Source organism: Tetrao urogallus (genome assembly GCF_951394365.1).
Source record: "Tetrao urogallus genome assembly, chromosome: 11".
NCBI lineage: Eukaryota > Metazoa > Chordata > Aves > Galliformes > Phasianidae > Tetrao > Tetrao urogallus.
In genome coordinates this window covers 18,588,386-18,607,512 of record NC_136824.1, presented here as the reverse complement: position 1 = coordinate 18,607,512, position 19,127 = coordinate 18,588,386, and the positions used below count along the sequence as shown (strand labels likewise).

The window sequence follows — 19,127 nt, the reverse complement described above, 5'->3', positions numbered from 1 at the left end:
GAGATGAGCATGGCAGTGAAGGTATGGTGGAGTGCTTCTCTCATTGCAATAGAAGGAGCAACTGGCAGAGCCCCAGCTAAACTTCTGGCCAAGGGAGCAGCCTTGCCTCACTCCTGAGACAGGCAGAAGGCTCCACGTGGTGTGTGAATGAATGCTTTCCAAAATATATATGGTGGTTTTATTTGTTGCTATTCCAGAAGGAGCTTCACTCGAATGTAGCATGTTTGCTGTTGGAGTAAAATAATTGTTATTCTGTTAGGAGATGTTAAGAAATTATGGCTTGTTGTTGCATACTCCGCTGTTCTATAGAGATTTTAATTCTGCATAGAAGCTCAGCTGATGAGTATTTGCATTAGCCTGAGCGGGGTCACTGAGTGCGTTCAGGTGTGTTTGTACTGCCTTGGGTCCTACATGTGTGTTGTGTTTAGGATTTTTGACTCTGTGGTCTGTCATTTTGCAATATGTAGTTATGGTTTGAATTCCTTTCCAGTAATAAAATCTGTTTAAAGGTAGTTAGTTTTAAACTCCTTGGGGATAGATTGAGATCTGGTTGGCTTTTTTCCCTCGTTTTTTTCACAGTGTGAGTCTCGTGATCCAAATGGAGGCTTTTTGTCTTTACCTCCTCCCCTGGCCCACTGCTGTCTGATGGGTTCTGCCTTCCTCTGCTGTGTTCAGTGCGTCACCGGGCCGTCCCACCTCGTTAATGGCTGCGTTGTGAGACAGGAAAACATCAGGTTGTTTCCTGTGCACTGCGGCACTTCATCATGAGATGAAAAAGGGAGGAGTGCACTGCATCGTCATGGATTTTATGACTTCCTTTGAAAAACGGGCTCATTGTCAGAAAATGCGTTTGTCGGTTTGTTTATGCATCCGCAATTTATTGAGTGTCCATTTTACATTAGGAGATAGGACCAAAATTATAGTTGCTTTCTGTTAGATAGGAATTTGCTTGTATGTCTTCTTGGTGAGCTTTTTGCGAGTAGGATGTATTGAGTGAAGAATAAATAATAGTCCTCATTCCCAGTGGAAATGTAAATTAATCTAAGGCAACTACAACAAACTAAATAAAAAAATGTCTGCTTTGGGTGGAAAATGCCAGAATAGAGAAACAAGTAGATATTTCTATTGCATTTTGTAAAGAAAACGAGTGCTTGGTATTTGGGGGAGAGTGGGAAGTGATGTTTCCTTGTTTATTTCTTTCTTTTGATGGCTGCTGGACACAAAGTAGACTGAGAGGGCTGTGCTGGATCCTCGATGCAGCCCTCTTCTCTCTTTAGGATGATGTGGGGAAGTGAGGGCCGTCCTTGCTGTGCTCTCTGTGCCATGGGCCTTGGTCTGGCTCGTCCCTAGGGGGCTGCTTGCAGGAAGAAGTAGGCATCTGATTCAGGATCATAAGGCAGCAGAACACGTTGCAGTACTCCTGGCAGTGCTACAGAACTTGAGTGTTGTTGAATGAGACCAATGCATAAGTGCACAGAAGAGATGCCCAGGGTGGAGAGCTGTTGGCAATTTGGACCTTTCCTTGGCCAGATGGAGTGGTGAAACAAGACACAAGGGTAATGCTGCCATCTGAATGTGTCATGAAGAAAAACGTTACTGGAAAACAAAAAACAACACAAAGATTCAACTTTTTTCCCATCTTTTTGTTACCAAATGCCTTACACATCCAACGGTGAGCAATAGTGAGGGGTTTTCAGTTAATCACAGCAAGTAATGTATAAAACCCAGCAATATGAAACATAAAAGCTCCATACATTTTATTTCTGGGGCCTGTTGTCCCTGGTACACCACTGGTACATAGTCCTGCAGACATGTGGCAGCCCTTATAGGCTCAGTTGTGCTATGCATTTCCAAATGAGTTGTGCAGTCTCAAAGTCAGTGGGCTTTCTGTCCAGCTGGCCACAGTTGAGCTTTCTTGTAAGTGTTGCCCAAATTGTTCTAATATGTTTTTTTCTTTTTTGGCAAATTCCCCTGTATAGTAAAATCACACATAAGGTTTCTTCACGACCCACAGTTTTGCATACAACTGTTGGCATAACCTTGAATTTGCTCTGAGCAATTAAGTTCTGCTGTCTTTCCATGGCTGTGCCATGCAGACACAAGTCTTTGTCTCACAGCAGTTAAATGGAGCTGCTGGTGACTGTCATTGTGACACCCTGGGGGTTCAGAATGTGTTCACTGTATACAGCAGAAATTATTTTAATTCACCCTCAGTCATTTCTGATTCTTTTCGGTTTCCATGAAAGCACCTCTTAGTAAAAGAACAGGAGCCTGATGTGTTTCTTGTAATTAGTTTTTCCAAGGAAAGGAAGTAATTAAGTCATTGTAGCTGATCCATTGAGACGAAGTACCAACTTCAACCGTTTGTCCTGTAAGAACTTATTTGCGCCAGTTAATACATGTTTTCTTTGCTTATGGTAAGCAGAGGACTGTTAGGAATAAAGAGATGATGTCCCTTCTGTCTTACTTGTGCAAGGAAACTGACTGGAGAGGAGCAGCGCTTTGGTGCAGGTGAAAACCCCGGGATGGCAGAAGGCAAAGTTTTAAGGGACAGCAGCAGTCCTGGGGCTCTCTCGTTTTATTATTTCATACTTGCTGCTTTGCAGTGTGCTGCTGTTGTATTTCTTGAATACCACGAAGGCAAATGATCTGAAAATAATTTTTAAAAATCTGTTTTTTTTTTTCAATGTGACTTTTTGAGGTATCACAGCTTCTTAATCCTAATCAAAGTAAATCCTTCTGCTGCCAGGCACTAGCTGTGATATCATATACTGAGCTCTGACTGAGGGAAACGGAGCACTAGATTAAGCCAATAAAAACCTGTGGAAGTGTGGATTGCCCTTCTGGAATCAGCTAAATAGCAGTGTATGAACAAAATATAGTTTACTTAGTAAACAGTTTAATTAGAGTACAGCAAATCAATGTTTGAACATACTGGTGCTTCTGAGTATCTCCTTCTTAAAGTTAGACTTTCCAGGGCATTTAGAGATCTGAGTGGCTGAGGTCATGTTTTTCTTGCAGATTTTCTGGCAAAATAGTAATTTGCTATTTTTAGTTGCAGCATCAAGTCTCTGTTACTGAAGCCAAGGCCTTATTTACACTCAAAAGCTATAAAGCTACTCTGAAGTCCTTATAAAGAGGGTTTTCTCTCCTTCTGCAGTGCTGTTACATTCACTGCTCTTCAGTGCCCTGAATTTGCTGCTGACCAGGGCTGTTTTGCTCTCCCCTTGCCTCGTGCTCTGTGTCCTGTGGGGGTGAGGCTACAGGAAGGTTTCAGGAAGGCTTCCTTCTGCACTGGGAGGATGCTTAGGAAATTCCCAGCTGTCCTTGCTCCTCATCAGGAGGAAGATGCCTGCTGCTCTCGTTTGGCAGCCATGGAAGCTGTGGCTTTGTAAGCACTCTGCTATGGCCAAGAGTAGCCTAAGGTGGCCACCACCCGATCTTCAAGTGTTTGTGCACCTTGATTTCATAAATATTTGTACAGTCTTCAGGTTGTAGGATTGCCATCTTGCTATGCACAAGGTAGCTGAGGATGGGGCCGTTCAGGTGGCAGCAGCAAAGCTGAAGGCAGATACCACTGCTGGCTTTTTGTGCTGTGTGTCCGGTGTTATAATTGGATGTTATTGCCCAGAGCTCCAGGAAGCCACCAATGTGCCAATAATGTCCCACTGGGGGGAACAAGGAGGAAAAGGGAAATCTGAACCGGAGGGGCTGGACAACATGGAAAATATTCCTGATAATTATCTAACAAATAAAGCATTTCAATTGCTGCCTTTCAGGTGTGGTATGTTTGACAGTTGTTTTTAAAAGATCTCATCAGTATCCTGAAGTGAGTATGACTGAACAGCACTGCAGGCACGTGCTGGAGCTCTTTGTTCTCTCACTGCTATGCTTTACACTGCACGAGGAAGAGCTGCTGCCACAGAGGTGTGTGGGACTGATGCACAAATGCTACCTGATGGTGTCTCTTAGGACCCAGGGCGCTGCAGGCAGCAAAGGACCACAGTGGCCAGATAGGAAAATCCACATTTCTCCTAATCAGAAAATCCAAAAAGTGCTCATTTCTCTGCTGCCTCTTCTTGTGTTTCAGTATTTGTTTGCATTGTATTTGTTTAGGAGTTCGGACATAGTTTTGTTACCCAGGTTACTGTGCAAACCTTAGAAAATACATTACCAAGTGGAAAATTGACTGAAATATTTTGCTTTAACTTCTCTTTAGCTTTTAATTTTGTTAGATGCAGACAGATGAATCAACCAGCTTCCTTATCTACTGATTGAAGTTGCGCTGTGGCACTTTCAGTGTCTCCTTGTAGAACGTGCAGTTCTTCAAGCTCAGGCCTCCATCACGGCCCAGCTGCTCTGCAGCCAGGGCTTAAGGACAGCACTTCATTTTGTGTCAGCCGTTTTGCCGAAGGATTTTGTTCAAATGCTGAAGGCAATGTGCTGCTTCTCTGTGGGATGCTGAATCGAGCAAAGGTTTGGTGCTGAGCCCTTAGAGAAACACGAGCCCAGAAGAATTGAATTACCAGCAGTGGTTGAAGAGATGAATCTGTTGTATACGTATGTCTGGCATGCAGCATTTTTCATTTGTTTTCCCTGTTTTTAGTGTATCACTTGCTGAATATGCATATTTTATATTTAAAAAAAAGATTAATGTGTAACTGTGGAAGCATAGCCCTGGAAAGAGTCTTCTAGTATGGGGCTGCTTTTTAAAATTGGTGGAATATTAGAAAGAAAAGACTTGTTTGCATGTGACTTGTTACACCGTGCTTAAAAGCTTGAAGTAATAAAGCTGCTCCCTTATTGGCATTAAAGCTAATTTCAGTGTAATTACTCATTAACACAGCTCTGCACTGCTGAGCAGTCTGCTCACATGGCTGTGTACAAATCAGTTTGCAGTGTTGCTCAGGGTGCTTTGAGGAAGAATGGGGAGAGAAGGAAAGGAAGGAACCCATTCCTCTGAGTGCATCCCAAGGCTGCCAGCAGTGCTGCACTGCTCCCAAGTGCTGTTTATTGTGGCTTTCCAGAGTTGAATTGCATTGTCCCTTCACAGCTTAGCTTGCTCGTAGGAGTTACACATCCTTTGTGCTTTCCTTTGCTTCACGGTTTGTTTTTCAGATGGCACCAATCTCTTGTTGTGCGTGACCCATCTACCCTAATGCTGTCAGGAGAAGTGTTCCTAGGCTTGAATCTTGCATGAGGAGAAAACCGAGGTTCTCTGAACCTGGAAGTGCTGGCAGCTCTGCCAGGCTCCTTGGTTTGATGCCTGCAGGGCCTCCAGGCACGTGGATCCCTTATGGATCTTTTCATTAAGTAGGCAGGCCAGTGCAGAAGTATGGGAGGTGTGTCTTAGAACTTAGATCATAGATCATAGAATGGCCTGGGCTGAGAAGAACCACAGTGATCATCTGGTTTCAACCTCCCTGCTTGTGCAGGGTCACCAACCACCAGACCAGGCTGCCCAGAGCCACATCTAGCCTGGCCTTGAATGCATCCAGAGATGGGACAACCATCCAACCACCTCCAGCTTTTTGTCTCAATGTAATTATTTTAAAGATATTTGTGCTGTGTTTTAACCAACTACAGTGATGGTAGAGACATCACCATTACCTACAGAGATAGGTAGGATGCATCCTTTGGGTCAGGAGCATGTGATTTGAAGCAGATCCACTTGTTAGGACCAAGATGTGTGGGGGAAACCAAAGTGCTAATGTAAGGTAATGAAAGGTATGTGGTTTCACACATTCTGAGTGTGAGGAAGTATCCCAGCTCCACGAGCAAAGCTGCTGTTCTGAGGAGTGGCTCATCTAATGCAGCTCTTTACAGTTCTATAAGGTAATACAGTAGAAATTAATTTCTGCCAGTCTTCAGAGAGTTAAAGCAACAACTGAAACAGTGGCTATAAAAACTTCCTTTCTATAGCAAGTGCCTCTTGTGATATTTCTTTGTGATGTTTCTGAATTATCTTTACTTTCTGTGTTTTAAAAGGGAGGTGTTTCACATGCTAAATAGTTTTGCTAACTGTGGGAAGCGTAAATCAGAGTTCAGGGAATGGCTGAGAGGATGCTGCATTTGTCTGATGCAGTTGTACAACACTGATATGTATTTATAGCAGCTTCCTTCAAACTGTTTCATGGTTTTAAATAACACTGCCAATGCAAGTAGTTAATAAAGGTGCACTCCTGTAGGAAATCTTATGATGGGGACAAAAAGTAGTTTAGATTTAGCAATGAACATGAAGTAAGAGTGTCATCCATTGGTTGGAAGTAGGGCGTTGGAGAATGGTAATTTGTGGTCCGTTGCTGTTCTGGTGTTGGAGGGAGCTTAACGAGATATCCTTGTGCACTTACCTACCTGTGAGGTGTGCTTTCAGTTCAAGATATGCATGTTCCTGGCTCTGGAAGCCTTGTAGAGTCCTCGAAAGATGCAGGTACTGAAGAGAAAAGTTCTGAGTTTGGTATCAAAACAAGAAGAAAGGCATAACATTGTGATAAAAGCAGCTGTTTTATTCTTCCACCGTTGTCAGTGGTGGAATAGAAATGCAAAAATGAGTTCTGTGAATTCAAGACCTCACATGGTGTGTTACCTGTAGTTCATTTCTGTGTCTCCTTGCTTACGACACACGTCCATGCATTATGGTGGCTCTTCAGGTGGAGATGCTGCAGCTCTCTCCCCAAAAGCTGTGCTCATTCTGAACTCCTCTGTTGGCAAGATCAGAGCCATTTTAGTTTCCATCGTTAGCAAGTGAATAAATGTATTTGGCAGCAGAGACTGTGGTGTGGAAAATGTCAGTGAGTGGCTTAAGCTTGGTAAATAATTAAGAATCCAGGAAAATTCAAGGTATCGTGAACTTTAGATTTCTGTTACCATTTGTGTTTCCTGTAATACCCTGTGGTAATTGGGGTCCAGCTGCTCAGAATATTACTGTTAGATTTACCGGATGGATTGCTTTAATAGGATTTGGAGAACAGCTATTTGTACGTTACAACTTTTGCTCTTAACTTGTCAACCTTTTAATGCAATAATCCTGGAGATTTAGGCTAGCCTTAAAGCAGTAACGTAGGAAAACATGCATGACTTAGCACAAAAAAGTTCATAAAGCCTCCACATAACGTGAACCGATTGTTTGTGCCTCTTAGCATCTTTCTAAAAGGCCGTGCTAAATGTGAGAGCTGTGATGGAAGGCAGCCGTGGTCCTGGGGGAGGTTTGGGAACATGGCTCTATGTCCACTGCAGTGCCAGGGCTGTCACCATGCCCTGTGCAGAGATGGGACCCAGGCAGTGAGATGCAGTTATGTGAGCTGACTCCAACCTTTAATTGCACAGCCTGGAGTTTGTACCCCTCCAAGGGGTTTGGTGTGTTCCATCTGCCTTTTTTGTTGCTGAAACAGTAGAAATTAATTCTGCGTGTTAATGAAATAAAGTAGAAAATGGGGTCTGAACGTGTTCTTGAATAAATGACACTGGTTGGTTTTCTGTTTGAAAATGCTTGGTATTACATCTGGTTTACAAAGGCATGAAAATATTGTGTGAGGCCATATTTTATCCTCAGCCTTCACCCTTCCCTCTCCCTTGCCACTTCCATTACGATGGAGATTTGGTCTGCCTGCTCGACAGTGACGTGTCCTTTAATACTTCCCATTAGTTTCCAGTAGTTACCTTTGCCTGCATGTCAGCCTTCAGTTTAATGGCCTTTTTTGTGTGTGTTCATTTTGTTTTGTTTCCCATCGTGGTTTTGTTTATTTCTTTTGTTTTTTTTTTCCCTGTTTTCTTTTTCTTTTTTTTTTTTTTAAACCGTGGTGGTGTTTGCCCTTCATATTCCCCAATGTTTGCACATGACAAGATGTTGCCATCCCAACATTACCTCCCACTTCACTGACCAGTGCCACTAATGACCATCTAGCACCAGCTACAACGGGACCACTGCCTACAGCCCCTCGGGACGTCGTGGCCACCCTCGTCTCCACTCGCTTCATCAGGCTGACGTGGCGGACACCAGTGTCAGACCCGCAGGGAGACAACCTCACCTATTCAATCTTCTACACCAAGGAAGGTATCAACAGGTAAAGACATGCTCTTACAAGTCACCTATGTGCCTATTTGCAATTGGCCGCCAGCAGTTGCTACCTGCTTTCAGCAGACTGTGAAGCTAAGAGCAAGAGTAGACTGCAGCACCTCTTTAGCATCACTGACACTGCCAGCTTCTGCTTTAAAACCTTCAAACATAGTCTGATTGTGGAGTCAAGTGGCTGTCAGTTAGATGATTCCCATCTAGGAATCCCTGTAAGAGGTTTAGGCCAGTCTGCCCTTTCTCTTACTGATGGAATCAGACCTTGATGGGCTCAGAATAGCTTCAAATTGTGATAAGACTGAAGAAGTTGGAGCTAACAATCATTTTAAGTGGTGCTTAATTAATTTCAAATTAGCTTGATTATCAGATTTATTAGTCAAAAGAAAATTATCTGCTTACTGACTACAGGGTGAGGCTCAAAGATAGCAAAGTGATGTGGAAAGAATACAAAATGTGCTCCCATTCGGAGAATTTTTTTTTCTCAAATATTTGTTTTAATTCTGTGGATAGTCTTCTTGTCAAGGCTCAGGACTGAGGCAATTAGTAACATTTTCAGTGCCTCACAAATGTTGGTTTTCTGCTACTTGCTGATTTTGGTAATATTCATTCCTATTGAGGACAGGAGAAGTGGCAGTGGCCGACCTGCCTGCCTTTCTTCCTTCACATTTCTGGTTTTGACTGCTCTCCCCACTGGACTGTTAAGAAAGTAATGTGCTGGAATTGGCTTCCTGCCTCTCCCTGCATTGGGTCTTGTTTTTGGAGAAGACAAAGTGCGTGGCTTGCTACTCCATGCAAGGCTACACAAATCTACAAAATATCCCAGTTGGGTCAGAAGCAGTGTGCAGAACAAAGGTTTTCCATGGTTTGTGGTGAGTAAACCAGGAAATTACAGGACAGGCTGCAGGAACTGCAGTTGCCAGCAGTAGGAAAACAGCCCTCTGGGTTCAGGTAAGGTGCCCCACTGAAAGTTTGCACAGCAAAGTGCCTAAGCTGGTGCTTATATGTAAGCAGGTGGTTCCTCTGACTGCAGTGAAAGCTTTGTTTGCTCAAGTGCCTTTCTGGATCAGGGTTCAAAGCAGGCTCAGGAAGCCATTCATTGGCACGTATTCATTATTTTCTAGCTGCTTCACGTAAGTTTTGTGCTGTGCTAATATCACACATTTCACACACTAGCACAAAAGTGCTGTGAAATTAGGACACGAAACTTGTGTTTAGACAATGAGAATGACAAAATTAAAAATAATAATGCTTGAGAATGAGAAGCTTGTACTACTTGGCCTCCTTCTGTGCTACACCTGGCATGGGTGCTATTTGCCTCATCTCCATCAGATTAGATGTGACCTGATGGTGCTGACAGCTTGCTGGTGTCAGTTCATTAGGGCACGAATTTGGGAGTTATTAAGCTGAATTAAGCAAATAATTGAGCGTGATACATTGCGCATGAGAAGAGCACAGCTCACACTTGAGCTGAGTGCTTCCTTCAGCTGGAAGGTTAGAAATAACTCTACATTGCATTTTTGGGCATGTTTAAAGTTATGGCTCAGAGTAATTCAAACGTTAAATGCATTTGAAGTGGTATTAACCCCCTCTTGAAGTGCAAAGAACGGACCAGAGCTGTGCTGAGGTTTTTGGCTTGCTGGTTCTGTCAGCTTCCGTACTTTGGCACCTGGGATAGAAGAGTGAGGATATCCTATAGCTGAGATGGTGATGTCCACTCCCAGCCCTGAACTGGGCTCTGTGCAACCAGTAAATTGCCTATACTTTGCACTCAGCATTCTAAAAATCTCTATTTTTTACGTATTTTCCAATATTAGCTTCTTAGCAGTGTTTTGTGTGCATGTGTGGGGGGCAGTGCTGTTTGATGTACAGCTAGGTTTACATTTTTATATATTGCTTTAAGGATAGGCACAAAACCAACAGAAACCAGCCGCGTAGAGATTATAATTTTAAAAGCATGTGGAATTTTTAGTTGGAATTTAAAGGCAGAGGTAAGTATTGTAACAGTTGAAAAATGCAGAAATGTGATTTAATCTTTCACAAATGCTCTGTTTTCTTCTTACCTGGTAAGTTTTGCTGAGTTCTTTGGGCCCTGTGTAAGTATTGCTTTGTTGCTGACTCAAAAAATAGGCGAGAATGTCCCACATAAGTAGGCATTGCAAAACCAGAAAGTTTTCATGTCAAATCTGGATGTATGACCTTCTGTACTTTCTCAGCATCATAAAATACTGCTTTTTGGTTTGGTTTGCTGGGTGGCCCTTGAATTATACATGATCATACATCTCTGCTGTAGTTTTAAGTGCATGTATCCTATTTCTAAAAGTCGTGTGTTTGTGCCTACTTGTGCCATTTTCATTACCAGATCCCTTTAGTAACCTAAGCATTATCTCTTCCTCGCTTGAGTTTGAGCAGTGATCAAACTCTGGGTCATTGGATTGATTTCCCTTTTACATCGGGCTTTTAAAACATTTAAGAAGTACACAGGATGTGGAACAACTCAGTTAGATATTCTGACATCTCTAATTCATCTCTGAGGGGCTGTAGATTCAGCTTGGCACGGGGAGGCACAGCAGCCTCGGGTACCTGTTGGTTCTTGGAGAGACCAGGCCTCGGCCTCTGCTGAGTTACATCCCTCTTGTTTTTTGCCCACCCAGTGAAATGAGAGATGCATGACAGCTCAAGAAGGCGTTCCTTAACTTTGCATTTTGGACTTCCTTGGAGTGCTGCAGAATATTCCCATGCAAAATGTGGGTTTCCCCATGTAATCCTTAGGGTCCTCCTTTGCCACGTGTCAGCTTTCCTTCACCAGTGCCTTCAGGAGCCATCCTGCCCTCAGCCCACAGCACTGAGATATTTCCCATTTTCAACTCAGCATCTGCTTGCAAAGCAAATTTGCCCTTCAAGTTGAGCACTGCAGAGGAGTATAAGCATTAGCAAAGGAGGAACTGAAGCAGAAATGCCAGTTCTTCTAGATTTTGGCGCTTGCTTTTATTGCTTTTGAAGTGATTCCAGCTGGTCTGGGCAGTTTTTGGTGTCTGTTGAGGAGTGAGAAGGTACAAGATGGTAACTCTGGTTTGGCCTGGCGAGCTACAGATAATGGAGTTTGCTTGTGTGCAGTCCTGCTGCTCACCTCTGTCCTTTCCCAAAGATTTTGTTTCTGTAAGCATAACTTCAGGCTTTACATTTCCAGATGATCCCTTATTTCTGTATGTGAGCTGTAGCTTTTTTCCCCTAAGTGCGTGACAGCTACTGTAAACCTTAATTCTAGTTTACAAAGCTCTTTAATTGGAGATTAAACTGGCATGAGTTAGAACAGTCATAAGGTTCTGTCTGGTAATATAGATATTCCTATAGACCATCTGTTTTGTTACCTGTTCTGCCAACCAAAATGCATCAGAGCTCATAAAAGGTGCTCAAGGCTTCCTAGGAAAGTGCATAAAGGAGAGATTCATGAAGCACTTAATTAGATTAATCTCACCATATTTTTAACTGTTGTGAGGGAAGGCACGGTCCCTACTTATTACTGAAAATTGCAATACTTTGGCATGTCTATTTATTTTTTGATAAATGTTGTGTTTCCATTAAAAATAATTTGGGTGGGTTTTTTTTTTGTAATTTTAAATAATAACCTTGGATTGCTGACATTTTTCTGATAAAATCAGTGAGTGCATTTACACTCGAGGCAGAAAATGCAATGTATTTTGCATGTCAATGGGAGATGAATGCTGTTCCACAGCTGTGAATCAGTTAGCACTTATTCTGGGTTTTCAAATACCTTCATTATATCTAAGGCACGTCTTAAAGGAAACTAACCATTTGAAAACGCATTTTCAAGCAAACATTTTGCTCCAGCTATAACTGGAAAAGTTAGCGAGAGGAAATATTTATCTTTTTTCCCTGCCTCCCCTTCATTTTGTAGTGGGAATTATATTTCTTTAGCTTCTCTACCAACTTCTTTCGTGCAAAAATACCCTATAATGTTAAAAGGGTTGCAGACCGTTTTAATTCTAACGTAGGGATGCTGCTCATTCAAAGCTGACAATTAAGTAAATCTGAAATAAATTAAGCTGTTTATGCAATGCCATTTTAGCTCAACTTTCATGAAGAAGAATATTCTAGAAAATGTGTTTGAACAGCTTTTTAGTTACAGTTGGAATATTGTTTCCCTCTGTATAATAAGCAGTATAATAGTGCAGAAATGAGCAGTGTTTTCCAAGTGTTTTAAACCCAGTTGTGTTAAATCAACCTTAGTAGTTGATTTTAAAAGAAATAAATTAAAAATGGGGAATTGGGCATTATATTTCCGTGCTGTAATCTAAACCATAATGGCTGGAAGGTAGGAAGGGGGAAACTGTGGAATAATTTTGCCCAGACTTCTGCATTAAAAATGATTTAATAGCAGTTAATCGTTGGGACGAGAATCGTCTGCCCTCTGCTGTAGAGCTAACTGAAGTCTGTCAGACAAAAGGGGAATGTTTGTATTCAAACCATTCACGTTTTTCTTTTATTTCCCTATGGTGAAGTTCTCAGTTTTGGGGTTTTTTTTTCCCCCCAATACTGCTGTTATTTCCATTTTGCAGAAGTAGATAGCTTCGTTCCCAGCCAGAACAATCCACACACAGCCCTACCCAGCAGTAGCTGTGGGAAGGTTCACGTGACAGCAGCAAGGTGGTGGAAATAAAGGTTGTAGTTAGTTGATAATTAATCTTTTAGTCTTCACCTCAGGCCTGGGCTTGGTACAGAGTGATGGGGTTTCCTGAAGTTGCTCTCAGTGATCCCCACTCATGCTGGGGCCATGGGCAGGAGTTGCCTTGTGTTGACTCCACGACTTGGGTGGTAACAGCAGCAGTGCCCCAGCTGTGTGTGGGGCTGGATGCGAGTCGGGGCCTCGGGATGTTTTTAAAGAATCTAAATATTAGGGAGGAACTAAGTAAAGTTTGGAGGGAGAAGAAAATCGTAAAACAGCCTCTTGAGAAAATATACAAAAAGCAACCTCACAATGTTAACAGAAATGCCTTAAATCTCACCAGTCTGTGTACGATTCTTAAATATTTTTTCTTGTGGCTTCAGAACAGTAGGATAGACTGTCATGATGAGTAATGGCACGCCGTTAGGAGAATAACAATGAAACTGCTTCGAATTTGGTGATGCTGAGCATAAATTACTCTTTTACTTCAGTGAGTATTTTCTCTAAAGACAAGTTACAAAACTGGAAGCTGTTTGTCACCAGCAATTTTGGCATATTACCAGTTTTGTGTAGTCAGCGTGGTGTAAATAATGTCATTAATGCATCAGATGCATTCAGACAGGATACGTGTCAGCTTTGTTCCCAGTAGCACCCGATTCCTTTCTGTATCTGCTCAAAAACCCTCTCACTAACCAATGGCCGCTTCCGTGCCCCATCTTGTTGTTTCCCAAAGAGAACGTGTTGAAAACACCAGTCGTCCTGGAGAGACACAAGTGATGATCCAAAACCTGATGCCAGAAACGGTTTATGTCTTCAGAGTTGTGGCTCAGAACAAGCATGGCCATGGAGAGAGCTCAGCACCACTGAAGGTGGCCACGCAGCCCGAGGGTAAGCTGCAAATATTCCAAGTCCTCTCTGCTTTGGAATCGACTTTTTTCCATTCACGGCCTTTCCCAGAATAAGGTGATACTCTTGCAGACCTGATTTTTAAAATAGCGTTGTGGGCTGCCTTGTTGGTATGCTTTATGCTCACTCTTAACTCGTAAGTCATGCCTTGTTAACTTCTCTAAATTTTGTTATAGAAGAACGCTTTCAGTTGTCATTACTTGTAAAAGTTGATGCTGAAATATCTAGCTGCTGAAATGCAATGGCTGGACTTGCTGATGAGCAGAGTTTCCTGCTTCCATTGCAGTTCAGCTGCCTGGTCCAGCACCCAATATCCGAGCATACGCCGGCTCCCCCACCTCTGTCACTGTCACGTGGGAAACGCCGCTGTCTGGCAATGGGGAAATCCAGAACTACAAGCTCTACTACATGGAGAAGGGGCAGGACAGCGAGCAGGTACGGAGTGGGGCTCTTCTGTGTGATGTACAGTGCCAGCATTCTTTCCTTTATTGTGCTTTTACCTTACGTTTCTAGAAACACCTTGCCAAGTGCTTATTTTTCTGACAAGCTGAAGCCTTTATCCCAGAATGCAGAAACATTTAAAATTAAACATCCAGTCTGTTAAATAACTGCTTTGTCATCCAGCATGAATGTTTTCTGCAGTATTTGCATAAAAATTGAAGCAGCTTTTCGGTGATGGCTTACTTACATACTCAGCATCAAGTGGCATTTGGGGATGTCCATCACATTGTGAGGAATAAGCTCTGAAGAGTCAAATAATACCTGCAGCATCATTTTTATAGGCTGGCTGCTTTTATTTTAGTAAAGTAGGATAACTGCTGATTTTAGTCTGTTCCTGAATCTAAACTATTCTTGCTTCTGGAGTTCATTGATCCAGTGATTGGTGTTTAGATACTGGTGAGTGTCTAATTAATTACACTTTCTTAGGATTCTGCTGGGAGAATCCAGCATGCTTGGTGCAAGGAGCTGCCTAAGAAATAATCACAGCTTTGGGAGAGCTAAACCCAGTCATTTAATTTCTCACATGATAGACTTGTAAATGTGTTTCCAGCTTCAAATACCCCCCCTTAGTTTGTTAGCATTTAAAATAACTTTCTCAATCAGATTTTAAGTAAAAATGTGCATTCTTCAGATAAAACTCTCTCCTTTTCTTCCCACTGTTAAAAATGCAGCAGTCATTTCTACTAGTAGGCAAATTCACCGCATCCTGTGTCATCTGTAGAACCTGTGCCCATGTTGTGATTTAAATCAAATATGTAGAACTTCCTCTTGCAAGCACCCTGCTGGCATCTGTGCAAGCCCTGGCTGCATGTGGCTGTGGGTTACATCTGCTGTTCTGCAGAGCACTGTCCTCCCTGCTTCTGACTTTGAGTATTACTGTTCTGAGCCTGAGACATTTATGACAATTGCAGACCTGATTCTGACCTTGACTCGTATGCATGTTTGCTTCTGGACAGGATGTTGATGTAGCAGGACTCTCCTACACCATTACTGGATTAAAGAAGTACACTGAGTATAGTTTCCGAGTGGTGGCTTACAATAAACACGGCCCTGGCGTCTCTACCCAAGATGTTGTTGTGCGAACGCTGTCAGATGGTAAGCTGCTTTATTCCAAGCCTTTCTGCAGGAATTACGTGGTAATTTCATTTAAGCGGATTTTTAACCAGAAAAACTTCTTAGGGTTTTGTTCAGCGCTGCCCTGTTTTCTTAATAATGTGATTGCTGCATATGGCCACGCATGCTAAAAGCTCCCCCTGAGGCTGTCCAAATGGGGCGAAGGAAAATTAATATACCTGCAAATGCATCTGGTGTTCTAATTGCAAAACAATGCTGTCCTTAATTTCAACATCAGAAGTTTATTTCATGGGTTATTGGGCCTACAAAGTCTTAAGAGTGGACAGGAACACAATTATTTTGAACCCTACAACTCCAAATTGTCTTTTAGCTTCTATATTTGTTACGTATGAGCAGATACGTGCCTTTGGAGTGTTTTTATTTTAATTGTGGTCATCTGGAAAAATGTTGCATGTCTTTGTTTGGACTCCAGCACAGATATTATTAAATCTTTTGTATATAGTCCTGAAAGGAGGAAGTGGTAACAGCATTTTCTGTAAGCCAAATAAGGAGGCAATGTGAGCAAATACAGATATGTGAACAACTGTAGAATGATCAGGCTTAATTAGCTTTTCTTCTTTTTTAGACAGAAGTTTAATTATTCATGAGAACAATCAGACCAAAACCAAGCCTAGCCTGGAATCCTCTCTCCAGAACTGATCAAAAGCAGAATAGGGTATTAGATCCAAATTATGAGTGCAGTTTGTTTCTGTGGGACTCCTTGGCTCTGCAGTGGTTTTTGTGTAGTTACTCTGTGTAGAATCAGGAAAGAGCCACTAAGATCATCTAGTCAACCTGTCAGCCCATCTCCACCGTGCCCACTGAGCCATGTCCCTCAGTGCCACATCTCTACAGTCTTTGAAAATGTCCAAAGACGGTGACTCCAGGACTTCCCTGGCAGTCTGTGCCAATGCCTTACCACTCTTGAAGAAGAAATTTGTCTTCCCTCCTGTGAAGCCTCTCAGCATCCTTGTTAAGCCAGTGTCAACTCTTACCATCCGCAGCATCAAGTGGAGATGCTCAACTTTCTGTGAAAGATCCTTCCCTTTCAGCCTGTTCTGGACCTGCTCCGTTAGCATTGCTCATTGCCTAGAGCTGTGTGAAGTAGTGAATAATCAGTTTCCATCAGCCTTCTCTGTCCCACTCTTCCTTTCATACACTTTTGCTGCATTCTCCCTCATTCATTTCTTCTCCACATTTAAGTCTTAGAAATGGTCAACCCTGTCTTTTGTGGAAGCTGTTGTGTGCTTCAGTGCTCTTTTCTGAACTTCTTTCTAGGTTTCTTTTCTCCTATGTGCTTCTAGGAATGGAGGTGGAGATACCAGAACTGTATTGAAGATGCAAGTGTGTAATTACTAGCATCTGACTGCTGTTTTTGACCTGTTCTGAGCAGTGAGGTGACATTTTTGGGGTAGAGATCTTGCTCTTTAGTGGAACTGCTATGCTTAGGGCCATCACTTTGTGAAGTTGGGATCATTTTTCCCACATGTGTAACTGCTTCATGTCACTTCAATATCCAGGAACAAGCCTGAGGTCTTTCTGCAGCTTCTTACCAGCAGATCCTGTCTGTACTAATGCTTCTCATGTTGCTGTTCATCCCACTTTCATCACTTACAGATGGGTTTAGCAGTGTGGTGTTGGCACATACTGTGGGCTCCACTGGCCACAGACCACTGTGCCCATTCCTACCTTCTCTTTCCTCCCTTTTAGCCACTTCAGACAAGGGCTTCCCTCCTATCCCGCTGTCACCTCACCAAAGAGCTCTCTATCAGCTTTGCAATGCAGGACCCCCCTTAAAAAAGTGACAAATGCCATATTTGTCCATGCATTTTTGAACTGCACACTTTATTATAGTTTGAGTTTTGATTTGCCTCACACAGATTTCTGGCTTATTACTTGAAGTCTCCAGCATTCTCTCCACCAGAACCTCCTTTACACGTTAGCATCACGATTGCTATCTCTCAGCATCCAAGTTACAGCTTGTAACTTATGTGATCGTTCCATTCTTATGCTTCCACGCTGAACCTGTTAAAACGTAGTTTCTACAGCTTCCTAAAGAATGTCATCTTGCTTCTAACAGCTGTATAGCCCTGCTGCTTATCCATGCTGTTCTCTCACTCTCTCAAATCTTTCTAGATGAACAATGTACATTCACTTCTTACCATGCTCTCTGTATGTATCTCCTGTAAATGTTCCATTCTTAGCAACCTTTAGCTTCTTTTTTTAGCAACCTTCCTCATTTTTATGTAGGTTCCTGCTCCTAATCTAAGTGTGTTATGATGGTTTGTTGCAGAATGACCAGCTCTTTGGGTACAACAATTGAACTGGGATTTGTGTGCTGCTCGTAAGGTGTGCTTCTCTTCTCATAGTGTTCCTGATCTGTAGGAAACAGGCTTTATCACAACTAGAAATACCACCTCTGCATTACACACTAATAGAGTTTAGGCTTACATTGACAGAAGACGAACTGTGCACCTGTGACATGCATGTATTTGTGTGTATTCATGTCTTGTAGCCTTTCCCGTGTCCTACTGATTGTCTTTCTCTTGCCAAGTTTGCAGTACATGCATTAATCACACTTTGTGAAACCCAGACTTTTTTTTTTTTTTTTTTTTTTAATTGTCTTGAAAGCAGGCAAAAGCCGAATAAAACAAGAACGGCAAAAACTGGCTTGGCTTTATTTCATTTCCTCCTCTTAACCTGGTGTTCTTGCTTTTTAAAGGTATAGCACCTCCTCCCTAGGTTTGGTGTTCTCAGGAAAAATGAGCTGTTCTTGTCTGCATTTTTGCAGTGGCCGTGGGGTATTAAACCACCCCTGCTGCTCCTTTCCCTTAACACACTTTATGCACTCAGGTTTGTTTTCTCTGGTATTGTTTGGACTGGCATGGGTTATCTGGAAAACGCATTGTTGTGGCCTCAAGCCCTGTTGTACTACTTCCCTGTCCTTGTGCTTTGCTGGAGTCTTGGCTTCCTGTTAGGGAACACTTACCTATGCCTTTGAGATAACATTTGTGAGTCTTTCACCTCTGGAGAGCTGCAGCAAGGATCTCCTTGGTCTCAGTTTCTCTCTTGCGTAGCCTTTTTGCACAGTGGATTTGAACTGTGCTGACCAGCAAGCTGCTGCTACAGCCAGGAGAGAGCTAGCAAAGAATGGAGATGGAGAAGCAAAACCATCTTTGTGCTGCACTTCACCTCCATGCTTCTCAGCAGCACCGGCACATCTTGGCTCTGAGGTCTTCCTGTTACAGAAAGTCACGACACAGAAAGCATGGCTGGAATTTTAAATGTGGATTCCCAGAATCAAATATCCAAATGAAAGCCTTGGTTTGGAAAAGTGCTGAAAGTGATCTGTCTTGTTAGAGTTGGGGGGAAGTACCTTTACCTATAAAGCTTTTTTATTTGGGTTCCTATGATAAGTAAAGACCTGAATAAAAAGTGTGTTTGTCTTCTGCAATGAAAATAAGTCACTCTCCCAAGCCAAACAGTCACTGTGTCCAAAAGTACACCTGGTTGAAATTCTAAATTATTTTATATAGTGCCTTAAACCAGAATGGATCGTAATTTTGTAATGGATGATAGCAGACAGTAGTTGTATATGGAAATAGAGTACAGGGTATATTATATGGCATTTTTTCAGTTGTAATTCCTTTAATGTTTCTAGTTCCCAGTGCTGCACCACAGAATCTAACGCTGGAGGTGCGAAATTCCAAGGTAAGCTGGGGAGAACTTGCTGCTGGTAATGGGTAAAAGAAAGGCTGGGTGTCTGATCAGCCAGAATGTAGAGCTGCTTTGGGCCTTTTCCCTGCCGTGCTGCCTTTCAGCTGTGTGTGTATGAGAGGCCCAGCAGGAGGG

General features: G+C 42.5%; 1 protein-coding gene across 2 annotated transcripts in view; it reads left to right on the top strand.

The window, feature by feature from the left end:
* Positions 1-19,127, top strand: part of NEO1 (neogenin 1) — a gene marked incomplete at both ends in the record, with an annotated part of 175,972 nt that overhangs the window by 122,439 nt on the left and 34,406 nt on the right. Inside the window, 5 exons of one of the 2 annotated variants that reach the window (XM_079541027.1) lie at positions 7,904-8,063; positions 13,489-13,643; positions 13,948-14,096; positions 15,119-15,257; positions 18,937-18,986. In XM_079541027.1, the coding sequence (XP_079397153.1) occupies positions 7,904-8,063; positions 13,489-13,643; positions 13,948-14,096; positions 15,119-15,257; positions 18,937-18,986 (653 nt within the window). Of the gene's footprint in view, positions 1-7,843; positions 8,064-13,488; positions 13,644-13,947; positions 14,097-15,118; positions 15,258-18,936; positions 18,987-19,127 lie in introns of both variants that reach the window. The other variant, XM_079541026.1, reaches the window with a different exon arrangement.